This window comes from Silurus meridionalis, chromosome 18 (genome assembly GCF_014805685.1).
Source record: "Silurus meridionalis isolate SWU-2019-XX chromosome 18, ASM1480568v1, whole genome shotgun sequence".
Taxonomy (NCBI): Eukaryota; Metazoa; Chordata; class Actinopteri; order Siluriformes; family Siluridae; genus Silurus; species Silurus meridionalis.
The window spans coordinates 19,019,905-19,039,029 of NC_060901.1; the positions used below are offsets into that span (position 1 = coordinate 19,019,905).

Consider the following 19,125-nt stretch of genomic DNA (forward strand, 5'->3'; position numbering starts at 1 on the left):
TGATTGCTGCAGCGGGAATAAACTGTGTTTACGGAGGCAGATTTCATTGCTTGCTTCTGGTTCTCGGAACTTACAGAAGCCACGTGCAACAAATACACAAATAGGTTGTGTAAAGTTCTTGTATGACCACTTTTGAAAAAGAAAAGCTTTGTCTTGACCGTTTCGTATTTGTGTTTTCATTGTACTAAACTAAATCTTTATTCATTTTATTGTTATGTTTTTCTCAGTTTCTGCTCTGCCATAAAGGTTTTGCTTGTTGTTTTTGTTTTCAAATGGAAACATTTTATAAACCCCATTTTTAAAAGATCGATACATATGAAAATATACTTTACCATATAGAAAATAATAATTTACTGAGTAGTTTTGGGAGATTCAGCATAACGATAATAAAGGCGACTTTTAGGAAAGTGTGTTGTAATGATGGGTCTCAAAACTCCCAGTGAAACCGGTTTGTAAAGTTTCTCTTCACATCAAGTTGTGAATGAAAGGTGAGAAGAGATCGACTCAAACACCTGAGAAAACTGCCCCCTTTTAATCCTCTATACAAACATACTGTAGCTGAACTGTTTATGTTTAACCCCATAACCACCCACTCTAACCACACCGACCTTCAGAACCACCCACTCTAACCCCACCTACCTCCATAACCACCCACTCTAACCCCACCTACCCCATAACCACCCACTCTAACTACCCACTCTAACCACACCCACCTTCATAACCACCCACTCTAACCCCACCTACCTCCATAACCACCCACTCTACCCACCCACTCTAACCCCACCCACCTTCATAACCACCCACTCTAACCCCACCTACCTCCATAACCACCCACTCTAACCCCACCTACCCCATAACCACCCACTCTAACTACCCACTCTAACCACACCCACCTTCATAACCACCCACTCTAACCCCACCTACCTCCATAACCACCCACTCTACCCACCCACTTTAACCCCACCCACCTTCATAACCGGCCACTCTAACCACACCCACCTCTATAACCACCCGCTCTAACCACAATTACCTCTATAACCACCCACTCTAACCCCACCTACCTTCATAACCACCCACTCCAACCTCACCTACCTCCATAACCACCCACTCTAACCCCACCTACCTCCATAACCACCCACTCTAACCGCACCCACCTCCATAACCACCCGCTCTAACCCCACCCACCTCCATAACCACCCGCTCTAAACCCACCCACCTCTATAACCACCACTCTAACCACACCCACCTCCATAACCACCCACTCCAACTCCAACTACCTCCATAACCACCCACTCTAACCCCAGCTACCTCCAAAACCACCCACTCCAACCCCACCTACCTCCATAACCACCCACTCCAACCCCACTTACCGCCATAACCACCCACTTTAACACCACTTACCACCATAACCACCCACTTTACCCCACCAACCTTCATAACCACCCACTCTAACACCACCCACCTTAATAACCACCCACTTTAACCCCACCAACCTCCATAATCACCCACTCTAACACCACCCACCTTAATAACCACCCACTCTAACCCCACCCACCTCAATAACCACCCGCTCTAACCCCTCCCACCTCCATAACCACCCGCTCTAACCCCACCCACCCCATAACCACCGCTCTAACCCCACCCACCTCTATAACCGCGCTCTAACCACACCCACCTCTATAACCACCCGCTCTAACCACACCCACCTCCATATCCACCCGCTCTTAACCCCACCCACCTCTATAACCACCACTCTAACCACCCACCTCCATAACCACCCACTCCAACTCCAACTACCTCCATAACCACCTGCTCTAAACCCACCCACCTCTATAACCACCACTCTAACCCCACCCACCTCCATAACCACCCACTCCAACTACAACTACCTCCATAACCACCCACTCTAACCCCAGCTACCTCCAAAACCACCCACTCCAACCCCACTCACCTCCATAACCACCCACTCCAACCCCACTTACCGCCATAACCACCCACTTTAACACCACTTACCACCATAACCACCCACTTTACCCCACCAACCTTCATAACCACCCACTCTAACACCACCCACCTTAATAACCACCCACTTTAACCCCACCAACCTCCATAATCACCCACTCTAACACCACCCACCTTAATAACCACCCACTCTAACCCCACCCACCTCAATAACCACCCGCTCTAACCCCTCCCACCTCCATAACCACCGCTCTAACCCCACCCACCTCCATAACCACCCGCTCTAACCCCACCCACCTTCATAACCGCCACTCTAACCACCCACCTCTATAACCACCCGCTCTAACCACACCCACCTCCATATCCACCCGCTTTAACCACACCCACCTCTATAACCACCCGCTCTAACCCCACCCACCTCCATAACCACCCACTCTAACCCCACCCACCTCCATAACCACAAACTCTGACCCCACCTCCATAACCACCCACCTCTATAACCACCGCTCTAACCCCACCTACCTCCATAACCACCCACTCTAACCCCACCCACCTCTATAACCATCCGCACTAACCCCACCCACCTCCATAACCACCCGCTCTAACCCCACCGACCTCTATAACCACCCACTCTTACCACACCCACCTCCAACACCACCCGTTCTAACCACACCCAACTCTATAACCACCGCTCTAACCCCACCTACCTCCATAACCACCCACTCTAACCCCACCCACCCCATAACCACAAACTCTGACCCCACCTCCATAACCACCCACTCTAACCCCACCCACCTCCATAACCATCCGCTTTAACCTCACCCACCTCTATAACTACCCGCTCTAACCCCACCCACCTCTATAACCACCACTCTAACCACACCCACCTCCATAACCACCCACACCAACCCCACTTACCTCTATAACCACCCGCTCTAACCCCACCCACCTCTATAACCACCTCTATAACCACCCGCTCTAACCCCACCCACCTCCATAACCATCCACTCTAACCCCAACGACCTCCATTACCACAAACTCTGACCCCACCTACCTCCATAACCACCCACTTACCTACCTCAATAACCACCCACTCTAACCCCACCTATCTCCATAACCACCCACTCTAACCCCACCTACCTCCATAACCACCCACTCCAACCCCACTTACCGCCATAACCACCCACTTTAACACCACTTACCACCATAACCACCCATTTTTACCCCACCTACCTCCATAACCACCCACTTACCTACCTCAATAACCACCCACTCTAACCCCACCTACCTCCATAACCACCCACTCCAACCCCACTTACCGCCATAACCACCCACTTTAACACCACTTACCACCATAACCACCCATTTTTACCCCACCTTCCCCGGGAGCAGATAGAACCCCGGATTGTGCACTTTACAACAGTCATTTGGAGCACAGCCTGTAGATATTCAGAAAGAACGGTAGAGGGCGCTACTATTGCCGCTCCTGTAGCAAAGTGAGGGCGGAGAGAAGGGGAGGGAGAGAGAGAGAGAGAGAGAGAGAGAGAGAGAGAGACACACACACACACACACACACGGACCAGGGTCACACTCATTTTCGCTCTATAATTCTCTGTTGAGACCCCCATTGCGCGTGCTCGGAGCGCGTCATGGTGAGTGTGTGTGTTGAGTATGAACTAACAGTGTGCGAGCGATGCGGCGCGCGTGACGAGTCAGGGGCAAATAACAACTCTTTGGGGTAAGTACAGGCTTTAAATCAGTATTTATTAGTGTGTTATTAGGATTATATTGCTTTTAATATCGTGAACAGTTTATAATAATAAATAGGAGAAAACCACACACACACACACACACACACACACACACACACACACACACACACACACACCTGTCTCGGGTTGCCATAGCATTAGGCAGCTCAGGCGCATTTCAGGCGCAGCTGCGGAATTACGGACCCCACTGTCACGGAGCGGTTTACACAAGGTTGCCAGATTCCACCCTCAAAACCCCTATATATTGCACGTCACTGTGAGGATAAACGGATATAAATGTGTGTCCGAATGATTATCTCTAATCAATCTGGCAACCATGGACAGGTAGACGTACACGGATTTTGCCTTGTCGGTGTGTTTGAGCTGGTCATTGTTTTGTAATTTTGTGTGTGTGTGTGTGTGTGTGTGTGTGTGTGTGTGTGTGTGTGTGTGTGTCCGTCCGTCCGTCCGTCCCTCTTTTTCTTTGGTTCTCCGGATTCAGCTTGTGGTTTATACAAGAGGGGCGTCTTCCTGATGTTCCCAGATCATTTAATAATAATAAAGGTGTGAATGAATGTTTGTGTGTGTTCGGACACCTGTCAATCACTGTCCTGTCTCCTTCTGTCCCTAAACAGTGTCTGAGATCAGTGTGTCCCAATAGAAGGTTTATAATGCACATTTTTTCACCTAAAATGACCCCAAAATGGCTTGCAAGCGAGGGGGCAGTTTCATGTCAGACATTTGTAATGAAATGTGGATAATAAATAATCATTGTTAATATAGTGTAAATAATACAGGCAATAATAAACGAATGGGAAAAAAAAGCTTCATGAACAGAGTGAGAACTGAAAATGTCAAGTTGTCAAGTTTATTTCTTTAGCGCTTTTCACAACAGACATTGTCTTAAAGCAGCTTCACAGGAACCAACAGTGAAGGTGAATGGTGTGCATTTATCTCTGATGAGCAGCCGTGGCGACTGTGGCAAGGAAAAACTCCCTTAGATGTTATGAGGAAGAAACCTTGAGAGGATCCAGACTCAAAAGTGTTAGGGTTAGGGTTAACCTCATTTGGGTGACATCAAGAGTTTGATCATAAATCTTCCAACAATACAGAACACTGGAGAGAGAGAACTAACATGAGTACTGGAGTATAAGATTATAAGTAAAAAAAAACATGACTGGGATTATTATTGTCAAGGAAATACACAGTGGAATTAATTCCAAGTTTACTGAGTGCGTCACTTTATTTCCACTTTCCAGGCGAAGGAGGGCTGAGTGACTTTAGATCATGAAGTATTACATTTTAATTTACTCTAAAACAGATAAAAAGATCTGTTATATCTGTGCAGAATGACTCACCACTCAACACCAGTGAAAAACACTTCACTTTTCCGTTTTCTTTTTTTTTTTTTGCTTCCCACCATCAACACCCCCTCTATCCCTGCTTTCCATCAACCCCCCACACTATCCCTGCTTTCCACCATCAACTCCCCCACACTCTAACCATGCTTTTCACCATCAACCCCCAACCCTGCTTTCCACCATCAACACCCCCACTCTATCCCTGCTTTCCACCAACACCCCCACTCTAACCCTGCTTTCCACCACCAAAACCCTTCACACCAACCCAGTTTTCCACCAACAACTCCAACCCCCACTCTAACCCTGCTTTCCACCATCAAGACCCCTTCACACTAACCCAGTTTTCTACCATCAACACCCCCACTAACCCTGCTTAACACAATAAACACCCCCACCCACACTAACCCCACCTAACACCATTAACACTGACTCACACTAACCCCACCTAACACCATTAACACTGACTCACACTAACCCCACCTAACACCATAAACACCCCCACCCACAATAACACCATAAACACACCCCACCCACACTAACCCTGTTTACCACCATAAACACCCACTTAATTACTCCAACTCGATCACAATAAACACCCACTGCTATATACACCCATTAACTGTAACTCCACCTACCACCATACACACCCACTAACTGTAACTCCGCCTACTGCTATATACACCCATTAACTGTAACTCCGCCTACCACCATACACACCCACGAACTGTAACTCCGCCTACTGCTATATACACCCGCTAACTGTAACCCGCCTACCACCATACACACCCACTAACTGTAACTCCGCCTACTGCTATATACACCCATTAACTGTAACTCCGCCTACCACCATACACACCCACTAACTGTAACTCCGCCTACTGCTATATACACCCGATAACTGTAACTTTATCCACCACCATAAACATCTCCAGATCTTCTCTTCCTCTTCATTATCATGACTCTATTGTGTGTTCATGACCGTGTTTAAAAATGCATGAAGAAGATCAGTAACTGTTGATTATTATGTAATCGCATGTGAGCACTAAACGCTTACGGTGTTACGATGTTAATAAGTGTGCAGGACGATCTCTCAGGTGTACGCTGGGTAATTGGTGGCGTGTGAACGTAGGACGTCCCAGTGGGAGAAGGTCACAGGATTAGGAAGGATGTAGATTTCTGTGTGTGTGTGTGTGTAGCATTTTAACCTTCAGCATGTTTTCTTATTAACTGTATATCCTTTATATATTATATTGCCAAAAGTATTGGGACACCCGACTTTTCCATACGTGTTTCTTCTCCTAATTCTCGATTGAATCTCCACATACAGTAAAGACGGCTGATCTCGGATCAGTATCTGCTCACACCTCCCACGTTGCTCCCAGAACCAAAACCTCAAGAACAGAGCTGCATCCCAGTTTGGCTCATCTGGGAATTTTAGTTTTAGTTTGGCTGATGGGCCTACGTTCTGAAAATGTTCTAGTTTGTTCACAGATTTATGGAGGCCAGTGCTGAGACTCAAAGATAAAGATTACAGTGATGCTTCACACAAGTGATAACTTAAACACTATAAGACCGTCTGACCTTAGTGTGACCTTCAACCTGTCTCATAGGAGACCTGTCTCATTTTGTGTTTTTTTTTCTCTCACCAATCAATTAACTGTTGGTACACAAGAGCGCCAGGCTGAAGGACTACCTGAGGGACTGTTTTTGTGTGTGTGTGTGTGTGTGTGTGTGAGTTCTGAGAAACAGCAGCTCTAATCCACGCTTTACCCACAGAGCAGATGGTGCTTTTGAGAGAAAGAGAGTTCCTTGTTTCTCCAGACAGTCATGGAGCCTGTCTGCTGAAAATCACGAGGTTGAGATCTTTAATAAGTGAATCGGATTATCCAATCTTGTTTACTCTGATTATCATTATTATTTCTACAACCAGACGTTCTAACCAAGACGCTCATAAAAACACAGATCGACGAATCTTGAAAGAGCCGATTCAATGATATAAACTCTTTCTTTACACCGAAAATCCAGTTTCTGCTTCGTTTTTGACTTTAGTTGTGTATGTGATCGTGTGTTAGTCCAGTAAAGTATCTCAAAACCCCATCTAAAGTCATAGTATCCTGAATGAATCCTAAAAACGTGGTCTGAACTTCCTGTTCCTGGAGTGTTGGATGCGGTTCTTCCTCAAACTGTTCCCACAAACTTGTAGGCACACAGTCACCCCAAGGCGAGTTTGATCAGATTACTGGAGCATGCTCCGTTTACTGTTTTGCATCTAAAGATGTCGAGTTCTTTGCGTAAAGAGCGACCTGTTTTTTTTTTTTTTTTTTTGTTTACCATCTTCTAACCCATTCGATCTATCAGATGACTGACTGCAAAGCAAGATTAAACACCAGGGCCTGTATTCGGTTTCATCCCGCCTGATTTCAAGCGTCTCGGCACAGGCATTGTTCACCCCCTGCTATCTTCACTGCCCGCCTCAGATTCCTCGGCCGCTGAAACGTGGCGGCGACTCCGCAGAGAATCGCTCTGGCCACATGCCGTCCCATTCATCAGGTTTCCTTCGTCCTTATCTCCACCGTCATATAAACGTCCTTTATTGTTTTCTATTCTTAGCCTCGCTATAGGTGTTGGAAAAAAAGAACACACGCCTCTTTTAGCGTTGCTTCCTCTTGGATCGCTTCCAACCACAGGGGCCAAACATGAGCAAAGAGGGAAGTTTAATTAGGGCCTTTTCTCACTAATACTTTGGAAAAGTGTACTGTGTGTATACTTAACGGTATATTGTACTGTCCTTATAGCCTCCACTCTTCTGGGAAGTTGATACTCAAGATTCATTCAGCTACTAATGTGCTAGTAAAGTGATGGAGGTGAGGTGGCCTAAAGGTGTTCAGTAGAGCTTTGTGCACTTTCTGGAAAAGGTTTGGCTCTCCAAGTTCAAGTGAAGGTCAAATTCCACGTCTTAACACAATCGTGTGCCTCCAAGTTTGTAGTATCGTTTGGAAACGACTAAATATGGTCAAATGAAAACAGAAGTGTTTTTTGGTGGTACAATGAAGAACCTACACAATATTAGGCTATCTTAAATCTTATATCTGATCTGGAATTCAGAAAAGTTATCGGATTAGCATGCACCGCCTCGCTTTTTTTTGTTGTTGTTGTTGTCTTGTTACAACATCGAGCACCAAAAGTCCAGCTGCTGCCCGAGAGAACGTGACCGTTCGCTATCTCAGCGTGTCCCGTTATGGAAAACACCTCTATCTAGTTTTAGATTTTAGATTCCACTTTCCATTTAGATGCGTAACGAGCCTGTTAGCATTAAAAGGTTAGCGATGTAACAGCTAGCTGAAACGGGCGATTGAGATCCTTAGTAAAATGGTTTGTGTACTGGTTTGGAAAGAATTACAGAATAAAAAAAGACTCCGTTTTAATCATAATAGATATACTGCACTTCAGGAGATCCACGTTCTTCTGGAAAGTGTTTCTGAGGAAAATTCTGCTAAATGTAATTCTTGTGAATTTTGGGTTTCTGCAGCCTTTGTGTGAGCGTGTATTTTCCTGAACACCACAGCTTGGCTGATGTTATGTCGTATGTTCATCCCTTCCCTGAGGGCCAGGAGAGCATGTTGATCGTGTTTCTCAGTCATATTATGGACTAAACAAGGATGAATGGAATTTGCAGTGTGTAGTGAATGTCAGATATTTTCCTATCGTTTCATGGACCGAGCACAGATCGTACACTATACACACTCGGAACATCTCATTCCACATTTAGAACCTCCACCCTACTAGGAAGATGTTCCACTTGATTTTGTGGAGATTTGTGCTCATTCAGACACAAGAGTGTTTGTAGTAGGCCACTCAAGACCTTTTAAACCATATGTTCATGGAGCTGGATTTGTGCACTTCGTGGAACAGGTTTGAGTCTCCTAGTTTGTGGAAACTTCATGCTAGCTCATCAAAAGACATCCTATTTATACAATTGTGAGCCTCCATGTTTGTGGGAACCGTTTGGAGAAGAACCACATATGACTGGGAAAGTCAGGTGTCCCAATATTTTTGCTCATATAGTGTATGTGTAGTTTTACTAATACGTTTCAATAATTTAAACACTTTCAGCAACATTAAGGCTTCTACATCTACTGAAGTGTTTGCGCAATCATTTACTCATTACAAGTCGACGAGACGTCTGGTTTAATGAGGTGCATGCAGGATGTCACTATACTCGAATTTGTACATCGAGTAAAACTCAGGGTACAAACATAAATACCAGGAAAGTGGGTGGGACTAGTCATGAGTCCCTGAAGAGTAGGTGGAGTCCTGCACTTGTGTGACATAGTCTGAAACATTTCCAGACGTCTGCTTAGAAGAATGTCTGCTTTTTTCCGTTGCTGTACATTGTTTTTTCTTTTTTCTACGGTTCAGCAGAGTTTGAGTACTCAATCTCTACTACATAAAAAAGCAAAAAAGGGGGCGGGGTTAGTCGCGGTACGTTCAGGAGTGGGTGGAGACCTGCGCACATCTTTATATTGGAATATTAAACCAAACCCAAACTTTTTTTCTAGATGTTTCAGCCGGGTCTCGGATCATTCTAGTATTTTAATACTTTATCACACCAATGGTGTGTTTTTTTTGTTTTATGGCTAAGAAATCACACCCTCTTTATCTCTTCCAAGAAAAGAAAAACCTAAGACATGTTCGGTACGCTCAGGTTATCGCTGCTTCCGCGACACGCCTCCACACCGCACCGTGTTCAGCCTGCGGACTAAAGATAGCTTTCAAGTTGTTTGGCTGTAGAATAATGCGAAAGTGTGTTCAGACGTCCGCCTGTACCTTTTATATATATTTTGTAGCTTACCGGAGTACAGACGTGGACAAATTCTGGAAAATAAATCAGAATAATTGAATTATATTGACGTTTCAAATGAACGTGCCATTAGTTTTGTCCTTTTCATCTGTGGTCTTCATTTTTCAACGTGGAATAAACGACAGCGAAATGTTTTTGTATACGTTTTGAGCAACTCCTGAGAAAAAAAGCGTCCCCCCCCCCCCACATATTTTGTCATCAATGGCTTCCCATAAAAGAATAACACTAATAGTATATTATAAGATTTATTCATATTAAAGAGAATTGTGAGCTCATTAGAAATAGATTTCAGGTCGTAACGGTGTGAAATCCCGTCCCTCGGCTCTCGTATCTCCTCCCGAGGTTTCTTTATATAGAAATGAGCGTTATTTTTGGCATAACTCCAGTCACAGAAATGTACCGAGACTGATACGGATTAGAAAAGGGCCAAATCCTATTGGAATCTGAAGAAGTTTCTTTTTTTTTTCTACGAATGCTATAAATAGCACAGTAATGGGCCATTATTTCCCACGAATCTCCCGATGGAGTGTCCGTCTGAAAGACAGCAGGTTACGATGGAGATGTTTTAGTCACGTGTTTATATTGTATCATTATTATGTTCATTCTCTATGGACAAAAAATATTGGGATACCTTATAGAAATTTTGCCCGAACTAGGAGACCCAAAACCTGTTCCAGTGCACAAAACCAGCTCCATGAACATATGGTTTGAAAGGGGGAACATCTCGAGTTGCCTGCTATAGAGCTCTAAACCCTGAACACCTCTGGGATGAATTTTTCATGCTGACTTCACCCCAGGTCTTGTTTCTGAATGAATCTCAGGAGAGTGGAGGAACAGGAAACGTAGGGATGTGGAATTTGTAATAGAGCATTAAAAACAAACAAACAAAAAAAACCTGACGGATTTTATGCTCAGGTGTTCGCAAACGTTTGATCTGTGTCCTTCTCAAACTCGGCCACATCATTCGAGTTAATAATCGCGCTCGACCTTTGTTCGAGTTCAGTTGCTCTCTGCGTTTCTCGAGGAGTTTTTCTTTTCACCAGGGTTTATGACCCTGAACCGCTCACGTGTATAAATGAGATCATTGTAAAAGTTTAAAATCTCATCCGTTCCTTGATCCAGTGGATCATTGTCAGCCCATGGTGCTCATTTGAACTTGTTAGCTTTTAGAACAAACAGCTTCAAGACGTGGAATGACCCATAATCACACTATCTGGTGTCACACAGAAGGGAGGATGGGTGTGTCCGGTTCCTCTCAAAGTTTCTTCGTCGTGTGTCAGATGAGGGAGATTTACTTCTCGAGCGACGTTAAACAAACCCGAATTGAAATCCTTGGCCTACTGATTTAAAAAATAAATAAAAAAGAAAAGAAGGAAACCTGACAAGTCCTTCAAGAAAAGATCCTTCTTCCCTCCAGGTGTTTGAGCTGACCTGGTTTCCGAGCTGTGGTTTAGAGAGTACTTTATTTACACAGTATCGCCTTCGAAACAGTCGTCCTGCTCCCATGCGTTCTTCTGGAACGTGTCCTGGAAGTCCTGAAGCATGTCAAGCACCTTCTGCGATGTCAGAACGGTGAGCCGGATCTTCAACTTTGGGAAATTCTGCAGGGCGAGAAGGGTGGGTCCGGAGGTTAGATTACGTGGACATGGTCACAGATGTCTGCCACGTGATTTACGGGGGTTCGGCTCTTCGAAGGTCTTTCCGATCTCTTGTCATCTTCCGGCGTTGTTCTTCTGCTCTTCTTCTGCTTCAGTATAGCCACAGTTACACCATAACTCCATAACTCCGTCCTCCCGAATGCAGAATAAGAGGTCAATTACAGATTACGCCGCAAATCCTAATCACCTCCACTAAGTACAGCCGAGAGTCTGTTAGAACTTCTTCTTCTCTGTCGTGCTGAGGTTCCAACGTAACACTAAGAATAAAGGCATGGAGTCTCGGAAACTGTGAGCTCACGAAGCAAACCTCCTGAATCTCCACAGCCACGAGTTCACAGGTAAGATCTCAGGTGTTGCCACCGTTATGTTATGGGGTATGATCTTCCAGGCCGATCTCGAATCGTGTTCTCCAGAGTTAAACATTAATTTAAGTAAATGCGGAAGTACGACTCGCCCGGAATGCGTCATGGAGCTGCAGGAATGACTGGATGTGAGGAAGTTGCACCATAGAACGATGAGGAGAAGAAGAGAATCATCTCAGAGGAGAATGTGAATCTTTTTGGCCTTTGAGACGTTTATGCAATGGTTCTGGTTAATATTGTAAGAAATGTTAAGTATTAATGCGTAATGTTTCACACGGGACACTTTGTTTAGTCCTGATTACAGTTTAAAACCTGAACCAGAGCTCAGTGTGCAGTTTAATGTTCACCTTTTTACTGCTTTCTGAGAAAAACAAAACTGCAGTAGACGTGGAAAGTAGGCCAGACTCGGACAAGGCTGCACCCAATGCTAATCTGCGCTAATCCTTCTGTAATAATGGACACCACGTGGGTCACCGTGCACCGGACCCCAGACAGGCCCGAGTGATCAACACTTTGTACTGATGTAATGATCTTATTGATTTGAGGTATGATCGTGTTCATGTGCACCTGGAGTTATCGTAGCTAGCAATCAGAATAAGCATTTGAGACGTAGGCCGGAGAGAAGTTTGGGTTGAGAACACCATTTTTCGGTCGTGGCTCTGGTGAGGGATGAAGGATGTGTCGTGCACATGATCTTACTTTGTTACGCAATAAGAACACAGGAAGTGCGTATGAGTTATAGATCCAACTGTCCGCATGAAGAAGGTCAGAACTGAGTTATAATCTCACACATGGATGGATGGATGAACAGAAATATACACATTGAGCTAGATAGATGGAAAAAGAGGAGAATGAACAGTAAGATAGAAAGTAAGATTTGGGTGTAGATAGAGAGATACAGGACAGATGAATACAAAGAAAGTAAGATAAACAGATACATGGATAGATAGACAGATGGATGGATGGATGGATGGATGGATGGATAGAGTGAATGAATGAATGGCTGGATAAACAGCAAGAAAGTACGATTAATAGATACACGGATAGGCAGCTGGACAGATAGATGACAGATAAGGATGGATGGATCAATAGATGGATGAATGAACAGAAATATTCAAATTGAGCTAGATAGATGGAAAGAGAGGGGGATGAACAGTAAGATAGAAAGTAAGATGGATTGATTTGTGTGTAGATCGAGAGATAAAGATCGATTGACAGTGGAATAGTAAGAAAGTAAGATAAACAGATACATGGATACATAGACCGATAGATGACAGAGAGAGGGAGCGATGGATGGATAAACAGAAATAAAAAAAGGAAATAAAAAAAAGCGTGAGAGAGGGGGGATGGGTGGATGGATGCATAGATAAGCATGGATGGATCAATAGATGAATGAATAAACAGAAATATACACATTGAGCTAGCTAGATAAAAAGAGAGGGGGATGAACAGTAAGATAGAAAGTAAGATGGATAGATTTGTGTGTAGATAGAGAGATAAAGATGGATGGACAGATGAATAGAAAGAAAGATGAACAGATACATGGATAGATTAGACCGATAGATGACAGAGAGAGGGATGGAGGGAAGGATGGATGGATAGACAGACAGAGAGAGAGAGAGAGAGAGAGAGAGAGAGAGAGAAAGGAGAGATGAACGCCCGACCGACAGACTGATGGACAGAGGTATAGATTGATAAGTAGGTCTGTCTGTCTGTCTGGAGGGCAGATAGACAGATGGAGAGATTGTTATATGTAGACTGGTGGAGGAAGGAGATGTCTGCATGTCCTGGGTGTTTTGGTTGTTGGTGTTTTTTTTTCCTTCTTCTTCTTTAATACTTTCCCATCATTAGACACATTCGGAAGTGAGACGTGTGAATAAACACTTAATAGACACTTAATTAGCATCATAAAAAAGATGAGACGTTGGGTTCAGGCAGACAGACTCGCTGTTGGTGCAGTTGTTCCTGCCTGAGCCGTGAGCCGAATGCCAATGAAGTGAGAACAGAGGCGAAGCTCTTCAGGAGAACGTTTAGTGTTTCCCGCTCCGACGCTCCGTTTCCTCAGCAGGGGATGAAGAGTTAACAGCCATCATGATGCTCAAGATCAGAGATCTTTCCAAAAGATCAGAAAACGTTCTCTAACTGGAAGTAGCAGAACTGCAGGTGAAGATCACGTTACTGAAGATATCTCGGCAGAGTTTCTCCTGTGTGGCATGGTGTGAGTTCTCGGGGTGGGAGACCAGTTTCTCGGCTCACAAACGTCTGCTTGGAGGCGGAGCACGAGTTTTGGATGAACTTTCTTCTTGTGAATGATCCACAAAAAGGATTTCTACAGAATGTTCAGCTTCCACAGTACACAAGGGTGCAGTGTAGAGCTCCAGAGAGGCCACGCCTTATTTATTTATTAGATCGTTTGTTTGTTTGTTTGTTTATTTATTTATTTTTGTTCATTTTTCTTTGGATAAGTGGCTTTTCTAAAGATCATGACTTTTTTTATCTTGTAATTAAAGTTTGTCTGTCTGTCTGTCTGTCTGTCTGTCTGTCTGTCTGTCTGTCGTATCATTATGGCTTGGTGAGATTGTATGATTTTGGACAGTTCATAAACGGGCAGAAAGAAATCAATTCACTATCAAATACATTCCCCCAGTTTGTTATTGAGATCCGGGAAAAGTCAAAAATCCATTTATTTGATTTTTTTATGATCTTTTTTATTAAATTATTAACTTAATTTTTGCAACATTATCATCCAGCTGCAGTTCATTTGCGTAAGCGTCATAAAGGTGTCGCGGAGCACAATTCGTTCTGAAACACTCCCTTGAATAAAAAAAAAAAAAAGAAAAGAGAAAGAAACACAAAATGATATTTATAAGTATAATTACTCGAGTCGTTGTCTCTAGGCGGGGTTCTGTACACTCCACTATTTACAACAGATGAAAGGTGAAGTTGTGCGTCACTGTTTGCACACTGGGGCGAGTCGGCAGCGTGAACTCTTCGCTACGGACTTTATTTCATCAATATCAATAAAAGTGCACTAGATGGACAAAATTATTGGGACACCTGACTTTTCCAACCATATGTGCACCTCCACGTCGAGTCTCCATTCGCTGTTTTAATTAGCTCCACTTGTCTGGGAAGATGTTCCACTACATTTGTGCTCATTCAGATACAAAGGTGTTCAGTAAAATCAGGTTACAAGTTCTTCCATATCTGCACGGAGCAGGCTTTGTGCAGTTTCTGGAACAGGTTTGGGGTCTCGTAGTTCAAGAAAAGGGAAAAAATGTCCCGTCAAAGACGTCCTATACACGTGTCTCCAACGGTTTGAGGAAGAATCGTGATATGGGTGGGAAAGGCCAGCGTCCAAATACTTTTGGCCACACAGTGTATACTTACATATATATATTATGCTTCTTTTGGGAAGTCGCTGAAAACGCAGCTCTATTGGGCGTTTAATGAGGCAGGTAATGTTGAGTGTCCAGACCAAAAACGAACGGATCACTCTTCGAGACGACTCGTTCTTCAAAACGAACGAATGGTTCATGAACGGCTCATCGCTAGTTTGTAGTATTTTGACGATGAAAAGTTGATGAATAAACGCGCCGTGTGTTCGATGTCACTAGTTTGGTCTTTGGTCTGGACTCTTAAGACCAAAAAAAAAACGCCACATGCACTGAAATTATATTTCTGACTCACGGAACGATTCGTTTACTTAAAAGATTTCAGTACATGTAGCGTTTTTTTTATTGTCTAGTCAGGTTTTTTTTGGTCTCAAAAGTGTAACAGCCTTCTTCAAACTACCCAGAATTCTCAGAATCCTACAGTGTACACTGGGGAAAGAGATGTTCACTCACCAGGCAAAACTCTTGGTCTGGAGTCTGGTGGAGACTAGTGAAGTTTTGTGGAGTCTGATGGTGTCTACTGGAGTCTGGTGGAGTCTGTTTGTGTCTGTTGGTGTCTGATTGTGTCTGATAAGGTCTAGTGCAGTCTGGTTGGGTCTAGAGGTGTTTGTTGGTGTCTGGTGGAGTCTAGTTGAGCCTGGTGAAGTCTGGTGGAGTCTAGTGCAGTCTGGTGTGGCCTGGTGGAGTCTGATGATGTCTGGTGGAGTCTGTTGGTGTCTGTTGGTGTCTGATTGTGTCTGATGGAGTCTAGTGCAGTCTGGTAGGGGCCTAGTGGAGTCTTGTGGGGTCTGATGGAGTCTAGTGCAGTCTGGTAGGGGCCTAGTAGAGTCTGGTGGTGTCTGGTGGAGTCTGATGGTGTCTGGTGGAATCTAGTTGCAGTCTGGGGGTGTCTGGTGATGTCTGGTGGTGTCTACTGGAGTTTGGTGGAGTCTGTTGGTGTCTAATGGGGTCTGGTGGAATCTAGTTGCAGTCTGGTAGGGGCCAAGTGGAGTCTGGTGGTGTCTAGTGGAGTCTAGTGAAGTTTGATGGTGTCTGGTGGAGCTTTTTTTAATCGTCCAGTCAGTAGGTGTGGTGGTGTAGCAGCAGCAAACACACTGTGAGATGATCATCCTAAAGTTCTGCCTCAAGAGTGTAACAACAGCCTTCTTCAAACCACCCAGAAATTCCAGAATCCTAGCATGAAAACCAGGGCAAGAGAGATTCACTCGCAGGGGAAAACTCTTCCCTTCTTTCCTTCTGCAGGAATGGTAACATCTCCGCTCTTTTCATTTCACATCACAAGCTTGGAGGCTTTGTTTAGAAGTACAACCTTCATGACTAATTTTGTGCCTGTCAATGCTTGTGTTTGTGTGTGTGTGTGTGTGTTTGTGTGTGTGTGTGTGTGTTTGCAGGTGGTACATGACGTCCTTTGATGTTAAACACAAAGGCTTTGATTAGGCAGAGCTTTTCTAAAGGTTTGGCTGAGGGACACACAGGTAGGGCATGGAGGTGCACTTCAGCTGATGTTAATGTCACGCTGCTGTCTGATGGAGTCTGGTGTCGTCTAGTGTCTTTTGGTGGAGTCTGGTGGAGTCTGAAATAAATGGATTGGAGTCTATTGGAGTCTATTGGAGACAAATGGAGTCTATTGGAGACAAATGGAGTCTGATGCAGTCTGATGGAGTTTAAAGGAGACGGTTTGAGTCTGATAAAGTCTAAAGGACATGGTTTGAGTGTGATACAGTCTGATGAAGTCTGATGGAGATGGTTTGAGTCTGATGAAGTCTGATGGAGATGGTTTGAGTCTGATCTTTGCAGTGCTGAAAAACATGTCAATGCCAAGATGATATGTTTTTTTTTCCTTCTCCCTGCCAGAGAAGCTTGCAGTCGCGTGGGCGTTGTGACAAAAATATCATCTTGCGATTCTCACATAGGTTTGGGATGTTTTTTTTTTCCACCCTCCGCATTTTCTCACACCCACAAGCAAAACATCTCTTATCATGCTTCAGCTAAGAACCGAGCACGCTGAAGAGGAACACGTGCAGACTCTGAGACACGTGAAGACAGACAGAGGAACACGTTCTTCGAACTCTATCCACATATTCACGTACACAAGTGTCTACGATTTGCTAGAGTCACTATGATTGACAGGAGAAAGAAAGATTAGGCTCCGCCCACTAAGACAACATTGGCCAAGCTATTAAGGAGACTATTGAGAGAGAGAGAGAGAGAGAGAGAGAGAGAGAGAGATTTTCTAAAAAATGTTCCTATTTAATTCCTGCTAATTGAACCAGTACACTTTTTGGCCAAAAGTATTTGGACACCCGTTTTTTTTTCGTAGTATACGCGCTTCTTCTTTCTCAAACTGTTAATGAAGTTGGAGACACAAAGTTGTGTAGGACATCTTTGGGTGTCCTACACAAGCATGAAATTTCCCCTTCACTTGAACCACGAGACCCAAAACCCTGTGCACAAAAGCCTGCTCCATGAAGATCTGGCTTAAATTCATAAGAGTAGAAGATCTTAATTGGCCTGCTATAGAGCTCTAAACCATTCTTCTTCTTCTTTTGTTTCCTCCTGCGTGGTGGCTCCCCCATCATCAGCGTCCTTCTCCTGAGATATATATATATATATATATATATATATATATATATATATATATATATATATATATATATATATATACACACACACCATTGTCCCTTCCTCTGCACGTGACTGAACCATCTCATGGAGCTCAAACAATATTAAGGATGATTTTTTTCACGCTGACTAAACCCCCATGTTTCCTCACCTCACCTCCATCAGCATACTAACACCCTTGGAGCTCTTCACATCTTCACACACCTCCACTGGAACATCCTACCAAAATAATAGAGGTTTTAGAACAGAATCTGGAATGAGACGTTTACAACAAAGGTGCATAGATGGAACGGGTGGGGTGTCCGTATATTTTTGCAAAGAAATGTGTACGAACATGAACGTCGTTGCTTTAACACACAGGGCTGGTGGAGGTTCTGAACCCGACCGAACAGAACGGAGATCTCGATCACGGGGGGCAGAGCTTAAGCCGATTATAACAGACGACTGTTTTCATGCCGTGCTTTAACGTTGCTATAGCAACGCTCCACAGTAGCTCACCATTCACCTGCTTTCAACCCCAGTCTCTTTCTCTTTCTCTCTCTGTGTGTGTGTGTGTGTGTGTGTGTGTGTGTGTGCGCGCTTTCTCTCGTAAAACACAATACCACACACGTGAACGCTGTGTTTTTCCGTCTGGCTTTTGTCCCTCTGGGTTTATTCCTTCTGAAAACCACCTCACCCCCATCACTCATCGGCTTTTCTTCTAACAGGGAAGTTCCCCGTTGCACAAAGGGTTAATGCTTCTACCACGGGAACAGACAACATTCCCGGTTGTTCGTTCGTATAGCCGTATGTCATACTCACAGACTTTCTAACGGAGTTATTCCCAAAATTCCGATTACAGCTCAGCGTTTTATGGTAAAAGGACGCAGACGACACGTCTGAGGGACGGCGTCTAGTTTAATTGAGTTTTAGCCCACATGGCAACCCTGTCCAATGCTTAACATTGTCTTATTAACATCTTCTCTATGAGTTCTCTTTTGAACTCGGTTCTGAGATCCATGAGGTCACTGTGAAGGACAGAACCATGAAGATTTACATTTACAGGATTGTCATACGGCAGACACCCATAGCTCATGTCTACACTGATATGTTTCTTGTCCCCCTCAGTCAGTGGAAACGTAGCTTTGTGGTAGAGCGACGTTTGGGAAACGAT

At 44.2% G+C, this 19,125-nt stretch overlaps 1 protein-coding gene across 1 annotated transcript in view; it reads left to right on the forward strand.

Moving 5' to 3' along the window:
- The first annotated feature begins 3,497 nt into the window (after positions 1 to 3,497).
- The window catches only part of eps8a (epidermal growth factor receptor pathway substrate 8a), a 37,168-nt gene continuing 21,540 nt past the window's right edge, over positions 3,498 to 19,125 (forward strand). The window contains 1 exon segment of the mRNA XM_046873544.1: positions 3,498 to 3,700. Coding sequence (XP_046729500.1) covers positions 3,612 to 3,700 — 89 coding nt within the window. The 5' untranslated portion in view covers positions 3,498 to 3,611.